Source organism: Bufo gargarizans, unplaced genomic scaffold (assembly GCF_014858855.1).
Source record: "Bufo gargarizans isolate SCDJY-AF-19 unplaced genomic scaffold, ASM1485885v1 original_scaffold_1997_pilon, whole genome shotgun sequence".
Lineage (NCBI taxonomy): Eukaryota > Metazoa > Chordata > Amphibia > Anura > Bufonidae > Bufo > Bufo gargarizans.
Genome location: NW_025334596.1, coordinates 96,851 through 115,719, shown reverse-complemented (window position 1 = coordinate 115,719; position 18,869 = coordinate 96,851). Strand labels below are relative to the sequence as shown.

General features: G+C 52.8%; 4 protein-coding genes across 4 annotated transcripts; 1 reads left to right on the top strand and 3 right to left on the bottom strand.

The window, feature by feature from the left end:
* The first annotated feature begins 10,473 nt into the window (after window positions 1–10,473).
* On the top strand, window positions 10,474–11,073 carry LOC122923851 (histone H4). The gene has a single exon (XM_044274691.1). The coding sequence runs from the start codon at window positions 10,482–10,484 to the stop codon at window positions 10,791–10,793; it is 312 nt and encodes a 103-aa protein (XP_044130626.1). The 5' UTR covers window positions 10,474–10,481; the 3' UTR covers window positions 10,794–11,073.
* Window positions 11,074–11,586: 513 nt separating this feature from the next.
* On the bottom strand, window positions 11,587–12,130 carry LOC122923848 (histone H2B 1.1). The gene has a single exon (XM_044274689.1). The coding sequence runs from the start codon at window positions 12,003–12,005 to the stop codon at window positions 11,625–11,627; it is 381 nt and encodes a 126-aa protein (XP_044130624.1). The 5' UTR covers window positions 12,006–12,130; the 3' UTR covers window positions 11,587–11,624.
* A 2,821-nt stretch (window positions 12,131–14,951) lies between these two features.
* On the bottom strand, window positions 14,952–15,469 carry LOC122923845 (histone H2A type 1-like). The gene has a single exon (XM_044274686.1). The coding sequence runs from the start codon at window positions 15,426–15,428 to the stop codon at window positions 15,036–15,038; it is 393 nt and encodes a 130-aa protein (XP_044130621.1). The 5' UTR covers window positions 15,429–15,469; the 3' UTR covers window positions 14,952–15,035.
* A 1,004-nt stretch (window positions 15,470–16,473) lies between these two features.
* LOC122923852 (histone H1B-like) lies at window positions 16,474–17,129 on the bottom strand. The gene has a single exon (XM_044274692.1). It carries the CDS (start codon window positions 17,121–17,123, stop codon window positions 16,476–16,478), a length of 648 nt encoding a protein of 215 aa, XP_044130627.1. The 5' UTR covers window positions 17,124–17,129; the 3' UTR covers window positions 16,474–16,475.
* Between the last annotated feature and the right edge of the window lie 1,740 nt (window positions 17,130–18,869).

Here is an 18,869-nt window from a genome sequence, read left to right as displayed (position 1 = left end):
TGGCTTTGAGCTTGTGTGCTGCTTGTACTCGTCATCATGTGTTGATCCCATAGGCGTTTGTGATGTGCGATCATGTGCCTTCGCAAAGCAGTTGTACCGAGGTGGGTGTTGGATTCCCCACGACTCAGTTTCTTTTGGCACAGGTTGCAAATGGCATTGCTGTTGTCAGAGGCAGACACACACAAAAAAAATGCCACACTGCTGAGCTCTGCAATGACGGCATTCTGGTGGTGGCATGCGTTGATTGGCGTGCTGTCTGGCTGACCCCGGGGGCCGATACATGCTGTCTGACTGTGCCACTAGCTCCTTGCCACGACCTCCCCCTGCTTCCAACTCGTCTCCTCCTTCTCACTGTCTCCCCTTCTGAACTTTCCCCCTCTTCTTCTTCTCTTCGAGCAGGCACCCACGTGACATCCACGGACACATCGTCATCATCAACCACTTCACTTGTATCTGACACATCAGCAAAGGAAGCAGCAGCGGGTACAACATCATCATCATCATCACACTGTACGTCCATGTGTGTAATGCTGGCTGACTGAGACATATCCCTGATATCTACCTCCCCTGGCAATAATGGTTGTGCATCACTAATTTCATCCAACTGATGTGTAAATAACTCCTCTGACAGATCAAGTGAAGCGGCTGTGGCGGCTGTGGTGGCTGTGGTGGCTGTGGCGGCTGTGGTGGCTGTGGCGGCTGTGGTGGCTGTGGTGGTAGTGGTGGCTGTGGTGGTAGTGGTGGCGGTGGTGGTGGCTGTGGTGGTAGTGGTGGTGGTGGTGGTGGCGGCGGGAGAGTGGTGCCCGAAGCTGAGCTGGAGGAGGATGGTGCGTCAAGGTTCCGAGTGGAAGCTGTAGAAGATTGGGTGTCCTGTGTAAGCCAGTCAACTATGTCCTCAGAACTTTGCGAGTTCGAATATGTGATTTCGAATATATGTGACGAATAAGCATGAGGGTGAGAAAATGAAGATTGAACCATATCCCCTTTTTTGTGGTGGAAGGGGTGCAGGGAATACAGTGTATTCAGTACATTATAAACAGCACATGTAAAGTGTCTTTGTTCAGCCGCTTTCCTCTGGTGGAGTCGAGAAGTCAGGGGCAATCCAGGCCTTGTTCATTTTATAAGAGTCAACTTGTCAGCATTTTCAGTTGACAGGCGGATACGCTTATCTGTTATTATGCCCCCAGCAGCACTAAATACCTACCGCTAGTGTCCTTTAGGACTTTTTAACACCTATTTTTCCTGCACCTACCAATTGCCTAAGACTTAACTTTTAATATTTCTCAAATAAAAAAGTAAATTTTGGTAGTGCACCGACATACATTTGTGTTTTAAAATTTCCAGTGTCACTGGCCTTTATTTGTCACTTTATGCCTAGACACACTGTTGCCATAGCAGGCTGCGCGCTTGCCTGTCTTTATTATCGGCACTGTATCTAGAGTTCATTTATACATGGGCTCCAGTGATTACTGTTTTAAAAATAGAGCCTCACGCTGCCCCCCGACATGTTTCGCCGAATCACGGCGTCCTCAGGGGTTCGGGCAGTGTGTGAGCGTGTTCGCCTCGCTTAAGGCTTTTATGACCTAGGTTGATGACGTGTTTCCTATGCGTTTGCTTGGGGGCGTGGTGTCCACCTTTGCTGGGCTACTGATTGGATGAATGGTGGGGCTCGGCTCTGTGACGACCTGGCCCCGCCCCTTGACGTCAGTTGTGTACAATTCCTCTGCTCTCTATTGGTGCGGGTCATCATTCCGTGCCGCGCTTATTGGTGACGCGGGCGCTCTCTCAGCTCCTGTGTTACTGCGCATGTTTTCATACTTTCATTGCGCATGCCCATAGACTTCGGCTCCAGCGATATCGCAGCACATCTGTTCCTCTGATGATCTCTACTGTAGCCTGTCAGCTATATTGTTTAGCAATGCGCTCTTTGCCTCTACTTACTGAATAGTCTATCTCCAAACGGCTTGAATGAAGGGTTCACGTACTCGTCCTTCCTATAGATGGTACCCTCACCTGAGAATAAATGAAATAAAAACATTAAAAGAAAAACTATAGAGTAGAATTTACGATGTATCATCAGTAGAAGAAAGAGCAGCCTCAAGTTAGGCTAGACCTAAATAATTAAAACATTCCTAAAGGAAAAATAGAAAAAGAATAATAGAATAAGATCAATTCCATGGAAAAAGTTGGAAATTCAAGCAAGGCCCTGTCGATTTATTGGGGACAATAAAAGGGAAAAAAGAGGAAAAATCAACCTAAGGAGATGAAAATAATCAAAAGGATTATTTTCCGAGCCCCACCAAATAAAGAGCTAGGCAGAAGATAATTCGAGATGAGGGTAAGATATACTCAAGGAACAAGTACATGTGGAACAGCACAGAGGATAGTATGTCTAGTGAGTAGCCATGAATATAGACAACTGTAAAGTAAACTAAATAAAGCAAAAAGCCTATAGACCCTACCCTTGTGTCTCGTTATTCCTCTTCTACCCTCCCCCCTCCCCAATTGATTGGACAACCAGTAAAAACAAGTCCAGTATTATATATTAAAATTCGGATAAATATGGAAACATATGGAAAGACTAGGGGAGATATACCGAATTGAAAAAAACATACCCAATTGAAGAAATGACAAGCCAACTGCTAATCCTGGAGAATAAATGCAAAATGAAGGAGCTAATCTAAAAAAAATCTGGGGGATACCAGCTGGGAAATAGTCTCTGCCGTTGGTGAATAGAGGCAAAGAGCGCATTGCTAAACAATATAGCCGACATCAGAGGAACAGATGTGCTGCGATATCGCTGGAGCCGAAGTCTATGGGCATGCGCAATGAAAGTATGAAAACATGCGCAGTAACACAGGAGCTGAGAGAGCGCCCGCGTCACCAATAAGCGCGGCACGGAATGATGACCCGCACCAATAGAGAGCAGAGGAATTGTACACAACTGACGTCAAGGGGCGGGGCCAGGTCGTCACAGAGCCGAGCCCCACCATTCATCCAATCAGTAGCCCAGCAAAGGTGGACACCACGCCCCCAAGCAAACGCATAGGAAACACGTCATCAACCTAGGTCATAAAAGCCTTAAGCGAGGCGAACACGCTCACACACTGCCCGAACCCCTGAGGACGCCGTGATTCGGCGAAACATGTCGGGGGGCAGCGTGAGGCTCTATTTTTAAAACAGTAATCACTGGAGCCCATGTATAAATGAACTCTAGATACAGTGCCGATAATAAAGACAGGCAAGCGCGCAGCCTGCTATGGCAACAGTGTGTCTAGGCATAAAGTGACAAATAAAGGCCAGTGACACTGGAAATTTTAAAACACAAATGTATGTCGGTGCACTACCAAAATTTACTTTTTTATTTGAGAAATATTAAAAGTTAAGTCTTAGGCAATTGGTAGGTGCAGGAAAAATAGGTGTTAAAAAGTCCTAAAGGACACTAGCGGTAGGTAGTTGTTGCCCAACACACCTTATCCTAGCACTTAAAGGGAAAACGTAGAAGTTGACAGCAGCACTAAATACCCGCTCAGACAAAACGCTGGCGGCAGGGCAGCACCTCCAAAGCGTAGAGCGCCAGTTCGTGCCACACGTCCAGCTTGGACACCCAGTAGTTGTAAGGCACTGAGGGATCACTGAGGACGCTGACACGGTCTGCTATGCACTCCTGCACCATCTTCCAAAATGTTTCCCTCCTTGTGACAGTAGGCCGCGCATCAGGGTGAGGGTGCTGGCGGGTGTCATGAAACTGTCCCAGGCCTTGGAGAGTGTTGCCCTGCCTCTGTAGGAACTGCTGTGTGTTCCCCTCGTCTCTCCTCCTCGGTTGGCTAAGGAACTATGGACTCTGCAGCCAGTGTTGTCAGATGGAAATTTTTGGCACAATTTTTCAACAAGTAAAAAAACACCCATTTTGGGCAAAGTACTTAATTTTGCAGACTTTGCTGCATCTGTGATTGTTAAAAACAAGCTTCGAATACTTCAATAATTTTCTGGGTTTTAAAAAACACTCATTTTGGGCAAAGTACTTAATATTGCAGCCCTTGCTGAATCAGTGAGAGATACATGTGTTAGATACTGCTGTTCTATTCTGTTATTTAAAAAACACCCATTTTGGGCAAGATCCTTAATTTGAGAAATATGAGAAGAGCGTCAAATAAGGGACGTGGCCCCGGTCGTGGTGCTGCTGGTGGAGCTCCTGCTGCAGGGAGAGGACGTGGTCGATCTGTACCAGCTACACGCACAAGTCAAACCCCTTCCTCAGGTGCGAATAGGCGACAGAACCTGCAGCGGTATTTGGTCGGGCCTAATGCGGCTCTATGAATGGTGAGGCCTGAACAAGTACAGGCGATAGTAGATTGGGTTGCTGACAGTGGCTCCAGTTCCTTCACATTGTCTCCCACCCAGTCTCCTGCTGAAAGACCACAGTTGGCACCTGCAGCCGATGTCCATCAGTCTTTCAGTCTTTCACCTCACCCCCTTGCACATCAGCCAAGCAGTCTGAGCCCCAAGTCATGCAGCAGTCTCTTCTGCTTTTTGATGACTCTGTTAGCAGGGTTTCCCAGGGCCATCCACCTAGCCCTGCCTCTGTAGGAACTGCTGTGTGTTCCCCTCGTCTCTCCTCCTCGGTTGGCTAAGGAACTATGGACTCTGCAGCCAGTGTTGTCAGATGGAAATTTTTGGCACAATTTTTCAACAAGTAAAAAAACACCCATTTTGGGCAAAGTACTTAATTTTGCAGACTTTGCTGCATCTGTGATTGTTAAAAACAAGCTTCGAATACTTCAATAATTTTCTGGGTTTTAAAAAACACTCATTTTGGGCAAAGTACTTAATATTGCAGCCCTTGCTGAATCAGTGAGAGATACATGTGTTAGATACTGCTGTTCTATTCTGTTATTTAAAAAACACCCATTTTGGGCAAGATCCTTAATTTGAGAAATATGAGAAGAGCGTCAAATAAGGGACGTGGCCCCGGTCGTGGTGCTGCTGGTGGAGCTCCTGCTGCAGGGAGAGGACGTGGTCGATCTGTACCAGCTACACGCACAAGTCAAACCCCTTCCTCAGGTGCGAATAGGCGACAGAACCTGCAGCGGTATTTGGTCGGGCCTAATGCGGCTCTATGAATGGTGAGGCCTGAACAAGTACAGGCGATAGTAGATTGGGTTGCTGACAGTGGCTCCAGTTCCTTCACATTGTCTCCCACCCAGTCTCCTGCTGAAAGACCACAGTTGGCACCTGCAGCCGATGTCCATCAGTCTTTCAGTCTTTCACCTCACCCCCTTGCACATCAGCCAAGCAGTCTGAGCCCCAAGTCATGCAGCAGTCTCCTCTGCCTTTTGATGACTCTGTTAGCAGGGTTTCCCAGGGCCATCCTCCTAGCCCTGCCCCAGAAGTGGAAGAGATTGAGGGCACCGATGCCCAACCACTTATCTTTCAAGATGAGTACATGGGAGGACCATCGGAGCACGTCTCGGATGAGGACGAAACACAGGTGCCAACTGCTGGGGCTTTCTGCAGTGTGCAGACCGACAAGGAGGGCAGGGGTGAAGACTGGGTGGAAGATGATGTGGAGGACGATGAGGTCCTCGACCCCACATGGAATCAAGGTCATGCGAGTGACCTATGTAGTTCGGAGGTAGAGGTGGTGGTCGCACAGAGCCACCAGCACAGCAGAAGAGGGAGCAGGGTGCAAAAGCGGAGCGGCCGTCCCCTAGACAGAACGCCTGCTACTGCCCACCGCAGCAAGGGACCGAGCACACCAAAGCCAGCTCCAAGGAGTTCCCTGGCGTGGCAGTTCTTCAGACAATGTACTGACGACAAGACACGAGTGGTTTGCACGCTGTGCAATCAGAGCCTGAAGCGAGGCATAAACGTTCTCAACCTGAGCACAACCTGCATGACCAGCATCTAAGTGCAAAGCACGAGCTGCAGTGGAGTAGACACCTCAAAAACCAAGAAAGGTCTCTGGCTCCTCCTGCTTCCTCTTCTGCTGCAGTCTCTGCCTCTTCATCCACCTCTGGAGTGACAGTGCCACCTGCCACCCCGCAAACAGAGGATCTGCCAGCAACACCACCACCTGGGTCACCAAGCATCTCCACAATGTCCCACGGAAGCGTTCAGCTCTCCATCTCCCAAACACTGGAGAGGAAGAGGAAGTACCCCCTACCCACCCGCGATCCCTGGCCCTGAATGCCAGCATTTCTAAACTACTGGCCTTTGAAATGCTGCCATTCCGTCTGGTGGAGACGGAGAGTTTGAAAGGCCTTATGGCGGTGGATAGCAGTTTGGCGCATGTCCTTCCACCACCAAGGATTGCAGGACGCTTCAGTTTGCCTCCTGTTGCTTCCTCCTCCTACTCCACTTCCTCATCCTCTACCGGCTCCTCATCCGGTCAGCGTAACACCGTCACCACCAACTTCAGCACAGCCCGGGGCAAACGACAGCAGGCAGTTTTAAAACGTATCTGTTTGGGGGACAGGCCCCACACTGCGCAGGAGCTGTGGATGGGCCTTGAACAGACCGATGAGTGGTTTGTGCCGGTCAGCCTCAAGCCCGGCCTGGTGGTGTGCGATAATGGGCGAAATCTCGTTGCAGCTCTGGGACTAGCCGGTTTGACGCACATCCCTTGCCTGGCGCATGTGCTGAATTTGGTGGTGCAGAAGTTCATTCACAACTACCCCGACATGTCAGAGCTGCTGCATAAAGTGCGGGCCGTCTGTTCGCGCTTCCGGCGTTCACATCCTGCCGCTGCTCGCCTGTCTGCGCTACAGCGTAACTTCGGCCTTCCCGCTCACCGCCTCATATGCGACGTGCCCACCAGGTGGAACTCCACCTTGCACATGCTGGACAGACTGTGCGAGCAGCAGCAGGCCATAGTGGAGTTTCAGCTGCAGCACGCACGGGTCAGTCGCACTGCGGAACAGCACCACTTCACCACCAATGACTGGGCCTCCATGTGAGACCTGTGTGCCCTGTTGCGCTGTTTCGAGTACTCCACCAACATGGCCAGTGGCGATGACGCCGTTATCAGCGTTACAATACCACTTCTATGTCTCCTTGAGAAAACACTCCTGGCGATGATGGAAGAGGATGTGGCCCAGGAGGAGGAGGAAGAGGGGTCATTACATAGGGTTTCCGGCCAGTCATTCCCAAGTGGCTCCGAGGGTGGGATCCTGCACCTACAACCCCAAGGTACACAATTGTCCAGCCAGGGCACAGTTCTGGAGGATGACGAGGTGGAGGAGAGGGAGGAAGAAGAACCGTGTTCACAGCAGGGTGGCACCCAGACCAGCTCATGGCCATCACTGGTGTGTGGATGGGGGGATACAGAGGACACAGACGATACACCTCCCACAGAGGACAGCTTTTCGTTGCCTCTGGGCAGCCTGGCACACATGAGCGATTACATGCTGCAGTGTCTCCGCAACGACAGCAGAGTTGCCCACATTCTCACTTGTGCTGATTACTGGGTGGCCACGCTGCTGGATCCCCGTTACAAGGGCAACGTACCGTCCTTAATTCCCTCACTGGAGCGTGATCGTAAGATGCGCGAGTACAAGCGCTCACTGGTAGACGCGCTGCTGGTGGCATTCCCACCTGACATCGGGGGCACAGTGGAAGCACAAGGTGAGGGCAGAGGAAGAGGTCGCCAACGCAGCTGGGGCACCGCCAGCACCTCAGAAGGCAGGGTTAGCATGGCAGAGATGTGGAAAAGCTTTGTCAGCACAACAACCAGCACCACCGGCTGATAAGGAACGTCTTAGCAGGAGGCAGCATTTCACCAACATGGTGGAGCAGTAAGTGGGCGCACGCCTACACGGACTGGCTGACGGGTCTGCCCCCTGCAACTTCTGGGTCTCCACATTGGGCACATGGCCTGAGCTTGCCCTTTACCCTTGGAGGTGATTTCAATGGGGTTCGAGGTCAAGTTCGGGTCCCGAACTCAAACTTTTTTGTGAAGTTCGGCCGAACCCGTCGAACCCGCACATCCAGGTGTCCGCTCAACTCTATTCGTCACTAAACATTTTGGAAGGAAAGGCGAGTTCTCTCAGGGGTATCTGTGCCCCCCGCTCTGGCCGGGCAGGAGAGCATGTCCATGGAAAACTCGCCCAACATGGATCATGGGTTACAGGGTGCAGTCCAAGTCTGTCACCGCCTGCTGGGTCAGGTTCTGCTGGAGGTCCTGCTGCTGGAGCCGGGTGGTGTCTTCAGAGGGAGGCTGAAGAAAGCTGCTCATTATAGACGGAAGTTGTTGCATATGGAGCTGGTGATGCTTCTACCCCCCCCCCCCCCAGTAAGACCTTAATGAGGACCGGCTGGTAATATGGAGGCTGTACTATAGTGTGAAGGCTGAAATCTGTAGGCTGCAATATAATGTGGAGGCTGTAATATAATGTAAAGGCTGTAATATAATGTGGAGGCTGTAATGTAATGTGGAGGCTGTAATATAATGTGGAGGCTGTAATATCATGTGGAGGCTGTAATATCATGTGGAGGCTGGTAATATGGAGGCTGTAATATAATGTGGAGGCTATAATGTAATGTGGAGGCTGTAATATAATGTGGACGCTGCAATATAATGTGGAGGCTGAAATGTAATGTGTAGGCTATAATATAATGTGGAGCCTGGTAATATGGAGGCTGTAATATAATGTGGAGGCTATAATGTAATATGGAGGCTGTAATATAATGTGGAGGCTATAATGTAATATGGAGGCTGTAATATAATGTGGACACTGTAATATAATGTGGAGGCTTTAATATCATGTGGAGGCTGCAATTTAATGTGGAGACTGGTAATATGGAGGCTGCAATGTAATGTGTAGGCTGTAATATAATATGGAGGCTATTATGTAATGTGGAGGCTATAATATAATGTGGACGCTTGTAATGTAATATGGAGGCTGTAATGTAATGTGAAGGTTATAATATAATGTGGAGGCCGGTAATATGGAGGCTGTTATATAATGTGGAGTCTTTAATATGAAGGCTGCAATATCATGTAGAGGCTGTAATATAATATGTAGGCTGTAATATAATATGAAGGCTGTAATATGGAGACTGTAATATAATGTAGTGGCTGGTAATGTAACATGTAGCCTGTAATGTAGAGACCAGTAATACGGAGGCTGTAATGTAACATGGAGGCCGGTTGTGTAACATAGAGGCCGGTAATGTTAAGTGGAGGCTGTAATGTAATGCAGAGGCTGGTAATATGAAGGCCGTAATATAATGTGGAGGATGTGATGTAATGTGGAGGCTGGTAGTATAGAGACTGTAATGTAATGTAGAGGCTAGTAATATGGAGGCTGTCATATAATGTGGAGGCTGAAAATATGGAGGCTGTAACATAATGTTTAGGCTGTGATGTAATGTAGAGGATGATAATATGAAGTCTATAAAATAATGTGGAGGCCGGTAATGTAACATAGAGACTGTAATGTAGAGGCGGTAATATTATGTGGAGGCCGGTAATGTTAAGTGGAGGCTGGTAATATGGAGGCTGTAATATAATTTGGAGACTGTAATGTAATGCAGGGGCTGGTAATATGAAGCCTGTAATATAATGTGGAGGCTAGCAGTATAGAGGCTGTAATGTAGAGGATAGTAATATGGAGTCTGTAATATAATGTGGAGGCCGGTAAGGTAACATGGAGACTTCAATGTAGAGTCCAGTAATACGGAGGCTGGTAATGTAACATGGAGGTTGTAATCTAATGTAGAGGCTGGTAAAAAAGAGGCTGTAATATGATGTGGAGGCTATAATGTAATGTAGAGGCTGAAAATATGAAGGCTGCAATATAATGCTGAGGTTGATAATATAAAATGGAGGCTGTAATGTAATATAGAGACTGCGATGTAATGTGGAGGCTGGTAGTATGGAGGCTGAAATGTAATGTAGAGGCTTGTAATATGGAGGCTGTGATGAAATGTGGAGGCTGAAAATATGGAGGCTGGCAATGTAATATGGAGACTGTAATGTAGAGGCCGGTAATACGGAGGCAGTAATATTATGTGGAGGCAGGTAATGTAATATGGAGGCTGTAATGTAATGCAGAGGCCGGTAATATGAAGGATGTAATATAATGTGGCGGCTGTAATGTAATGTAGAGGACGATACTATGGAGCCTGTTATATAATATGGAGGCTGTTATATGATGTGGATGCAGGTAATGTAATACGAAGGCTGTAATAGAAACATAGATGTAATGTGGAGGCTGTAATAGAATATGGAGGTTGATAATATAATGCGGAGGATATAATGTAATTTACAGGCTGGTAATATGGAGGCTGGAAAATGAAAACCACCAGCACTTCTGAGTTCAGCCAATCAGAGCGGGAGGGCGGGGCCTGGAGTTCAGGAATATTCCCGCCCCCAGAAATGCGACCTCTCCGTGCAGTTCTCCTCCAGGTCCGCCCATGCTCCATATAAAGGAGGGCTCTGGGCTGAGCAATCACTGCTTTCTGCTCACACCTAGAAGATGTCTGGTCGCGGTAAAGGAGGGAAAGGGCTCGGGAAAGGCGGCGCCAAGCGGCACAGGAAGGTGCTCCGTGATAACATCCAGGGCATCACCAAGCCTGCCATCCGCCGTCTAGCTCGCAGGGGAGGCGTCAAGCGCATCTCCGGCCTCATCTATGAGGAGACCCGCGGGGTGCTGAAAGTCTTCCTGGAGAACGTCATCCGGGACGCCGTCACCTACACCGAGCACGCCAAGAGGAAGACCGTCACCGCCATGGACGTGGTCTACGCGCTCAAGCGCCAGGGACGCACTCTCTACGGCTTCGGGGGTTAATGCTGCCTCCGTCCTCACAGCACAAAGGCTCTTCTCAGAGCCGCCCACATCTTCCCGGGGAGAAGCTACAATTCCTTCTGCGCTCAGCCACTGAGGGGTTAACACCGCCCGCACATCAGGGGACGGAGTGCCGGACAATTGTCCGAGATCAGCGGCGCCCTGTGCTCAGTACAGCCGGAGGTCCACAATACAGAAAGCCCCAGTAATGTAAATCCCGAGCCCCGGGTGTTCTCCACCGCTCCTGCCCCCGCAGCCACAAGACGAGCTGTGCTCGGAGACTGAGGGGTTAATCCGTCTCGGAGCTGCAGAGACAAAGACGCCAATGAGCGGCGCTGGTACGGGTCACATGACCGACTCCTCCTGTAGATCAGCAGCTCAACTATAGGCGGGAAATTCAAATGAGCGACGAGAGACGAGATCCTGGGCTCCCCCAGCCAATAGGAGCAGAGCTCTGGACCCCTCAGCCGTTATGTGCCCGTAGGAGTGGAGCCTCGTCCTCCACTGAGCGGCCGCACAGCCTGTCAGGGAGCGCCGCACTGAGAAGGAGGATGGGAGTAGTGGATGGGCATGGAGGAGGATGATGGGAGCAGTGAATGGGCATGGAGAATGATGGGAGCAGTGAATAGACATGGAGAAGGATGATGGGAGCAGTGAATGGGCACGGAGCAGGATAGCTTGTATTGTAACTTCCACTAGCGGTACCGCATCTCATCTAGCTGACAGTGAGGGAAACCGCAACCACTGTGAGAACGGGGAGACGCGGGAGCAGCTCCGCTGGAGACAGGGTGGGGGCTCTGAGAAGAGCCTTTGGGTCCGGAGAGCGGGGGGCGCTCACTTGGCGCTGGTGTACTTGGTGACGGCCTTGGTGCCCTCGGAGACGGCGTGCTTGGCCAGCTCTCCGGGCAGCAGCAGGCGCACGGCGGTCTGGATCTCCCGGGAGGTGATGGTGGAGCGCTTGTTGTAGTGAGCCAGGCGGGAGGCTTCCCCTGCGATGCGCTCGAAGATGTCGTTGACGAAGGAGTTCATGATGCCCATGGCCTTGGAGGAGATGCCGGTGTCGGGGTGCACCTGCTTCAGCACCTTGTAGACGTAGATGGCATAGCTCTCCTTCCTGCTCTTCCTCCGCTTCTTGCCGTCCTTCTTCTGGACCTTGGTGACGGCTTTCTTGGAACCCTTCTTGGGCGCTGGGGCGGACTTGGCGGGCTCGGGCATGCTGGGAGCTCGGTTGTCACTGCTGCAGAGCGGAGATCAGTAATGAAGAGAAGCCCCGCGCAGCTCCTTTTATTGCGGCCGCAGGTAAGGTGGGCTGGAGAGAGACGGCTTCCTATTGGTGGAGAAGAGGGGGCGTGTCCCCAGTGTCATTTCCAGATGATCGCTCATTGGCTGATTTCTGGTTTGGATTCGGCCAATCACAGAGGAGTTCTGACAGAAGCGCCAACTGTGGATTCACACTGTTCACCGGCCGTTTATAGTCAATAAAGTTGATTTATTTCTGCCACTTCAATACGGATAAGCAGAGAAGGAGTAGGTGGGTTCACTACAGAGCTGGCGCCGCTGATCTCCGCTGTGGAGGCGTCCTGTGCTCTGATGGTCCGGGCGTCACACAGGGGCACTTACCGCTCCTGACATGCGGCGAGTACATTGCTGCTGTAGAGGGTTCGTCCCCCCCTGTGTGTAATGGACTGCCCTCCAACCCAAAAGCCAGAGATCAGCCAATCACTGTAAAGCACTTGTTCTATAGCTCCGCCCCCTTCTCCAGTCTCTGCGCTGGTGTGCAGGGATAGAGCGCACGGCGGGGCTCCCATCCATCCATTAGCAGATAACTACTTCCCTCATTCTCCTCACTGGCTGACCACTACTCCCCTAATCATCCTCAATACCATATAACTACTTCACGTATTCTCCTTATTGCCCAACTTCACTCTGGCCGATCACTACTCCCCTCATCCTCCCGAGTATACGATCACTACTCCCCTCATCCTCCCGATCAGTGGTCTATAATGAGGGAATAATCCGCCTGGGACATGAGGCTTCCATGTATTCACACAATGCGGCAGCTCCGTCCTAGAGAAAGGGGGGGTCTCTGAGAGGAGCAGGAGCGGGGGGCGGAGCAGCAGGGGGGGGGGGCTCGCATAATCTATTCAGCTGAGCCGGGGGGCGGAGCAGCAGGAGGGGAGGGGCTCACATCCATGCATTCAGAAGAGCCGGGGGCGGAGCAGCTGCACAGGAGGGGCGGGGCTCACATCCATGCATTCAGAAGAGCCGGGGGCGGAGCTTCTCCACGCCCGCTGAATTCTAACCGGACGGTAATTGAGCGGACATTTCAAAAGCCATGGTACTAGTTCTAATAACCCCGCCCCCATAGCCTGCTCAGCATTAACCCGTCAGTGGCCGCCCGCTCCCCACCGGAGAAGGGGAGAACAGCTGGTGTCCAGGGATAGAGCGCACACTCAGCGGCGGCATCACTACCAGCAGAGGGCAGTGCGGGGCGGTTATCAGCCGAGCAGATAGGCCCTGATACACTGAAGAGAGCGGCGCTGACAGGGTTAACCCTATTCCTTCCCGCAGAGGAGCCGGAGCCCCCGCCCGCTGTGAGCGGAGATCGAGGGCAGAAGGGCGGAGTGAAGATCGTCTGAGGAGGAGGAGTTGGGAAGGGACTGACCGCATGCGTTATGTGGGAGGGGCGTATTACCTGAAGACACGCCCATCACCTGGGACTGGCGGAAAGGATGAGGTTGGGCTCCGCCTCTTTTGAACGATGATTGGCAACGGAAGTTTTGGCGGGCACATCATTGTACGAATAAACCAATAGGGATGTAGGGGTGTGGTTTACATGAGCCAATGAGGACGAGGCCGGGAGTATAAATGATCTGCACGGTCCGCTCCTCGCCTCATTCTCTTGCTGTGTACGGATCTCTGCAGAGCCATGGCCAGAACCAAGCAGACAGCCCGTAAGTCCACCGGTGGGAAAGCTCCCCGCAAGCAGCTGGCCACTAAGGCCGCCAGGAAGAGCGCCCCCGCCACTGGCGGAGTCAAGAAGCCTCACCGCTACCGCCCCGGGACCGTCGCTCTCCGGGAGATCCGGCGCTACCAGAAGTCCACCGAGCTGCTCATCCGGAAGCTGCCCTTCCAGCGCCTGGTCAGAGAGATCGCCCAGGACTTCAAGACCGACCTTCGCTTCCAGAGCTCCGCCGTCATGGCCCTGCAGGAGGCCAGCGAGGCTTACCTGGTCGGGCTCTTCGAGGACACCAACCTCTGCGCCATCCACGCCAAGCGGGTCACCATCATGCCCAAGGATATCCAGCTGGCCCGCAGGATCCGTGGGGAGAGGGCTTAGATCTGCGCCCCGCATCCAACAAAGGCTCTTCTCAGAGCCACCACCACCTCCTCCTCAGACGAGCTCCACTCCGCCCTTCACCTCTGCTCACAGCAGGCGGGTTAACCCTTTCAGCCCTGTGATTAGTAAGAGCAGTTCCTTTATCCAGAAGGCGCTCTCTCTGTATCTCCCCCCGTCTATCAGGGACTCGCTGAACGTGACCGATAACCGCCTCCATCCTCCCTGCCCACCGCCCTCTCCGCTCAGCGCTGCGGGAGAAGGGGGCGGAGCTATAGAACAAGTGCTTTACAGTGATTGGCTGATGTCTGGCTTTTGAAATTCCCGCTCAATTACAGTCCGGTTAGAGATCAGCGGCCAAACCCTCTCCAGCAGCAATGTCTGCCGCACTATGTCCGGAGTAGTGCTGTCCGATCCATGTCAGAGCAGCAGGGGGGAGCGGAGGCGCACACAGTACAGGGGGTCGTGCGCTGAGGCTAAGACTCCCATCATCCTACTGACTTATAGACTCCTCCTATTCTCTGAGTCACTAGAGCAGCACACGGAGTCTAGGACCAGGCTGCAGCGGTATAAAGCCCTCCCAGTGCTGTCCATATAATAGGACGCCTCCAGCAGTGCCCCCCACTCAGTATAATGCCCAGACCAGTGCCCCCAGCTCCCCCTCTAGTCCTCCGTCAGGGCACCACTGGTCTAACACTTATCACCTATCCGGGTCACTGGTCAGCCCGAGTAGGCGACTGAAGCCAAAGACTCCATTCATGTAAAACTTCCCATCTCTGGTCAGGAGCGGTAGGTGCCCCTGTGTGACGCCTCCACAGCGGAGATCAGCGGCATCGCCAGCTCAGTCGTACAGACCATGTGGGCGGCTCTTAGAAGAGCCTTTGGTTTGGGGCGGGGCAGAGCCGGGCTCACTTGCTCTTGGCCGGCTTGCTGCTCTCGGTCTTCTTGGGCAGCAGCACGGCCTGGATGTTGGGCAGGACGCCTCCCTGGGCGATGGTGACTCCGCCCAGCAGCTTGTTGAGCTCCTCGTCGTTGCGCACGGCCAGCTGCAGGTGACGGGGGATGATGCGGGTCTTCTTGTTGTCGCGGGCGGCATTGCCGGCCAGCTCCAGGATCTCGGCGGTGAGATACTCGAGCACAGCGGCCAAGTAGACGGGAGCGCCGGCGCCCACCCTCTGGGCGTAGTTGCCCTTGCGGAGGAGCCTGTGCACACGGCCGACCGGGAACTGGAGCCCTGCCCGGGATGAGCGGGTCTTGGCCTTAGCCCGCACTTTGCCTCCTTGTTTGCCGCGTCCAGACATCGTTCTCTTCTCTGTACAGATGAGACTGACAGCCCCGCTCCGCCCGTCACCTCTTATACCGGGTGGCGCAGGGAGAGCTCCTCTGTGATTGGCTGAATCCAAATCCGGTTTTCAGCGCCAAATCCTGCAGCCAATGAGGAAGCAGATGACCTGAAAAGGCTCGTGAGGACACGCCCTCTTTACGCCACCAATTGCCGGCCGCTCCCATAGCACAGTGTCCCGGTGTATCCCCGAGTGCCCGGCTCTGTATTCACACAATGCGGCAGCTTCGTCCTAGAGAAGGTGGGGGCTCTGAGAAAAGCAGGAGCGGGGGGCGGAGCAGCAGGAGGGGAGTTGCTCACAACATACATTCAGATGAGACCGGGGGGCGGAGCTCACAAATATTCATTCAAAAGAGCCGGGGGCGGAGGAACAGGAGGGGAGTGGCTCACAACATCCATTCAGCTGAGACGGGGGGCAGGGCTCACAACTATTTATTTAAAAGAGCCGGGGGGCGGAGCAGGAGGGGAGGCGGGGCTCACATCCATCCATTTAGATGAGTCGGGGGCGGAGCTTGTCCACGGCCGCTGAATTCTTACCGGACGGTAATTGAGCGGGTATTTTAAAAGCCATGGTACTAGTTCTATAGCCCCGCCCCCATAGCCTGCTCAGTAATAACCCGTCAGTGGCCGCCTTCTCCCGCTCCCCAACGGAGAACAGTCCCGTATTCTCTGTGCGGAGAAGAGCGGCTCCATCGCTGCGCTGGTGTCCAGGGATAGAGCGCACTATCCCCCTGCACGCACAGTACACTCAGCGGCGGCATCACTACCAGCAGAGGGCGGGGCGCAGTGAGAGGCGGGGCGGTTATCAGCCGAGCAGAGGCCCTGATAGACTGAAGAGAGCGGCGCTGACAGGGTTAACCCGCCCCCTATTCCTTCCCGCAGAGGAGCCGGAGCCCCCGCCCGCCGTGAGCGGAGAACGAGGGCAGAAGGGCGGAGTGGAGCTCGTCTGAGGAGGAGGTGGTGGCTCTGAGAAGAGCCTTTGGGAGAGAGGTGCGGGCGGCGCCGGTTACTTCTTGGCCGCGCTCTTCTTGGCTTTCGCCGCTTTCTTAGCCGGACTCTTGGCAGCCTTGGGTTTGGCCGCCTTCTTAGCCGGACTCTTGGCCAGCTTCTTGGGCTTGGGGGCAGCCTTCGGCTTCTTGGGGCTCTTGGCTGCTTTCTTGGCCGCGGCTGGTTTCTTGGTCTTTTTCGGGCTCTTGGCCGGAGCCTTCTTGGGCTTCTTCGGGGATTTAGCGGGTTTCTTGGCCGCAGTAGCTGCAGGTTTCTTGGCCGCCGCCGGCTTCTTCTTGGCCGCCTTGTCCTTGGTCTCCTGCTGCTTCTTGTTGAGCTTGAAGGAGCCGGAGGCGCCGCTGCCCTTCACCTGGGTGAGGGTCCCCTTGGTGACTAGAGCCCTGATGGCCACCTTGATGCGGCTATTATTCTTCTCTACATCGCATCCTCCTGCAGCCAGAGCCTTCTTCAGGGCGGCCAGAGACACCCCGCTGCGCTCCTTGGAGGCGGACACGGCTGTGACGAGGAGCTCGGACACACTGGGACCGGACGGCTTCTTGCTTTTCTTGGCGCCCCCTGCAGCGGCGGATTTCTTCGGCTGCCTCTTGGACTTGGCGGCCGCTTCGGCGGGAGAAGGAGCGGCTGCTGCTGGCGCGGTCTCTGCCATCGTGTGTGAGACTGAAATACAAAGACTTTTCCTGGAGAAAACACTGAGGCCGGAGCCGGGGCCGCCTCTTATATCTGGAGCGCTGCGCAGTGATTGGCTGCTGAGCTCCGCCCTCCTGCGCGTCTATTGGCTGACACTAGACACAGGCCCCGCCTACACCCCTCTCAGCCCGGCTGCAGCTCCGCTCTCCCCTTGTGCTTCCCTGCCCGGGAGAAGAGCCCTTTAGCGGCTAGAACCGGACAGGAGAGGCCGCCTGCCTCCTCCCGGACATCCCCCCTCACCGTGTGCCGCCGTCTGTGGCGGAGGAGGCGGGAGCAGGCCCCGGGATCTCCGCCACAGTCCTCCCGCTCTGCCTGACGTTCTGCACATCCGGCTGGATCCGGCCCGATGGCTCCGCTGCGGGGGCTGGTTCCCTCTCTTCCCGGCCCTCGTCCCCATCCCAGGGCTCTTCCCCACAAGGTGGGGCCGCAGGAAGCTGCTCGGACGCTGCGGGGAGGAGCTGGAGCCGCGGAGAGCCCGGGAGGGTAACACAGGCGGCGGCCTCCGCTCCCTGCCGGCTCCCGGGCTCCAGTGCTCCGTGTCCCTGCACATTCCCCGCTGCAGTGATGCCGCCTCATGTGTGTACAGGGCTCTCAGGGAGCAGAGATGCGTCTTGTGGCCAGGGCTGCAGCAGAGGGGGTGCCGGTACAATGGGGCAGAGTATGGCCCCGCCCCCCAGAAGTATGGACCCCGCTTTACTGACCCCCGGAAACATTCTGGGGAGTAAGAAATGTGGAGAAAACTGCCCCTATAATCCCCCTCATTGCACCTCCGTAATCTCAGGACAATACGGCAAAGTACAGTATAGAATAGTATTGAACAGTATAGAATAGTATAGTACAGCAAAGTATAGTATAGTGCAGCACAATATAGTACAGTATAGTACAGCACAGTATATTATAGTATAGTACGGTATAGTATAGTACTGCAAAGTATAGTATAGTGCAGCACAATATAGTACAGCACAGTATATTATAGTATAGTACTGCAAAGTATAGTATAGTGCAGCACAATATAGTACAGTATATTATAGTATAGTACGGTATAGTATAGTACTGCAAAGTATAGTATAGTGCAGCACAATATAGTACAGCACAGTATATTATAGTACGGTACAGTATAGTATAGTACTGCAAAGTATAGTATAGTGCAGCACAATATAGTACAGTATAGTACAGCACAGTATATTATAGTACAGTACGGTACAGTATAGTATAGTACTGCAAAGTATAGTATAGTGCAGCACAATATAGTAAAGTATAGTACAGCACAGTATGGTATAGGACAGTATAGTATGGAGGCTGGTAATATAATGTGGAGGCTGGTAATATAATGTGGAGGCTGTCATATAATGTGGACGCTGTAATATAATGTGGATGCTTTAATGTAGAGGCCCATAATATGGAGGCTGTCATATGATGGGGAGGCCGGTAATATAATATGGAGGCTGTAATGTAGAGGCAGGTAATATTGAGGCTGTCATATAATGTAGAGGCTGGTAATATAATACAGAGGCTGGTAATATAATACAGAGGCTATAATGTAATGTTGAGGTTGGTAATATAGAGGCTGTAATATAATGTGGAGGCTATAATGTAATGTTGAGGCTGGTAATGTGGAGGCTAGTTATATGGAGGCTGTCATATAATGTGGAGGCTGTAACATAATGTTTAGGCTGTGATGTAATGTAGAGAACGGCAATATGGA

Coding starts and splice junctions, on each gene's coding strand:
- LOC122923852 (XM_044274692.1), bottom strand. CDS start 17,123: ATGGCAGAGACCGCGCCAGCAGCAGCCGCTCCTTCTCCCGCCGAAGCG.
- LOC122923848 (XM_044274689.1), bottom strand. CDS start 12,005: ATGCCCGAGCCCGCCAAGTCCGCCCCAGCGCCCAAGAAGGGTTCCAAG.
- LOC122923851 (XM_044274691.1), top strand. CDS start 10,482: ATGTCTGGTCGCGGTAAAGGAGGGAAAGGGCTCGGGAAAGGCGGCGCC.
- LOC122923845 (XM_044274686.1), bottom strand. CDS start 15,428: ATGTCTGGACGCGGCAAACAAGGAGGCAAAGTGCGGGCTAAGGCCAAG.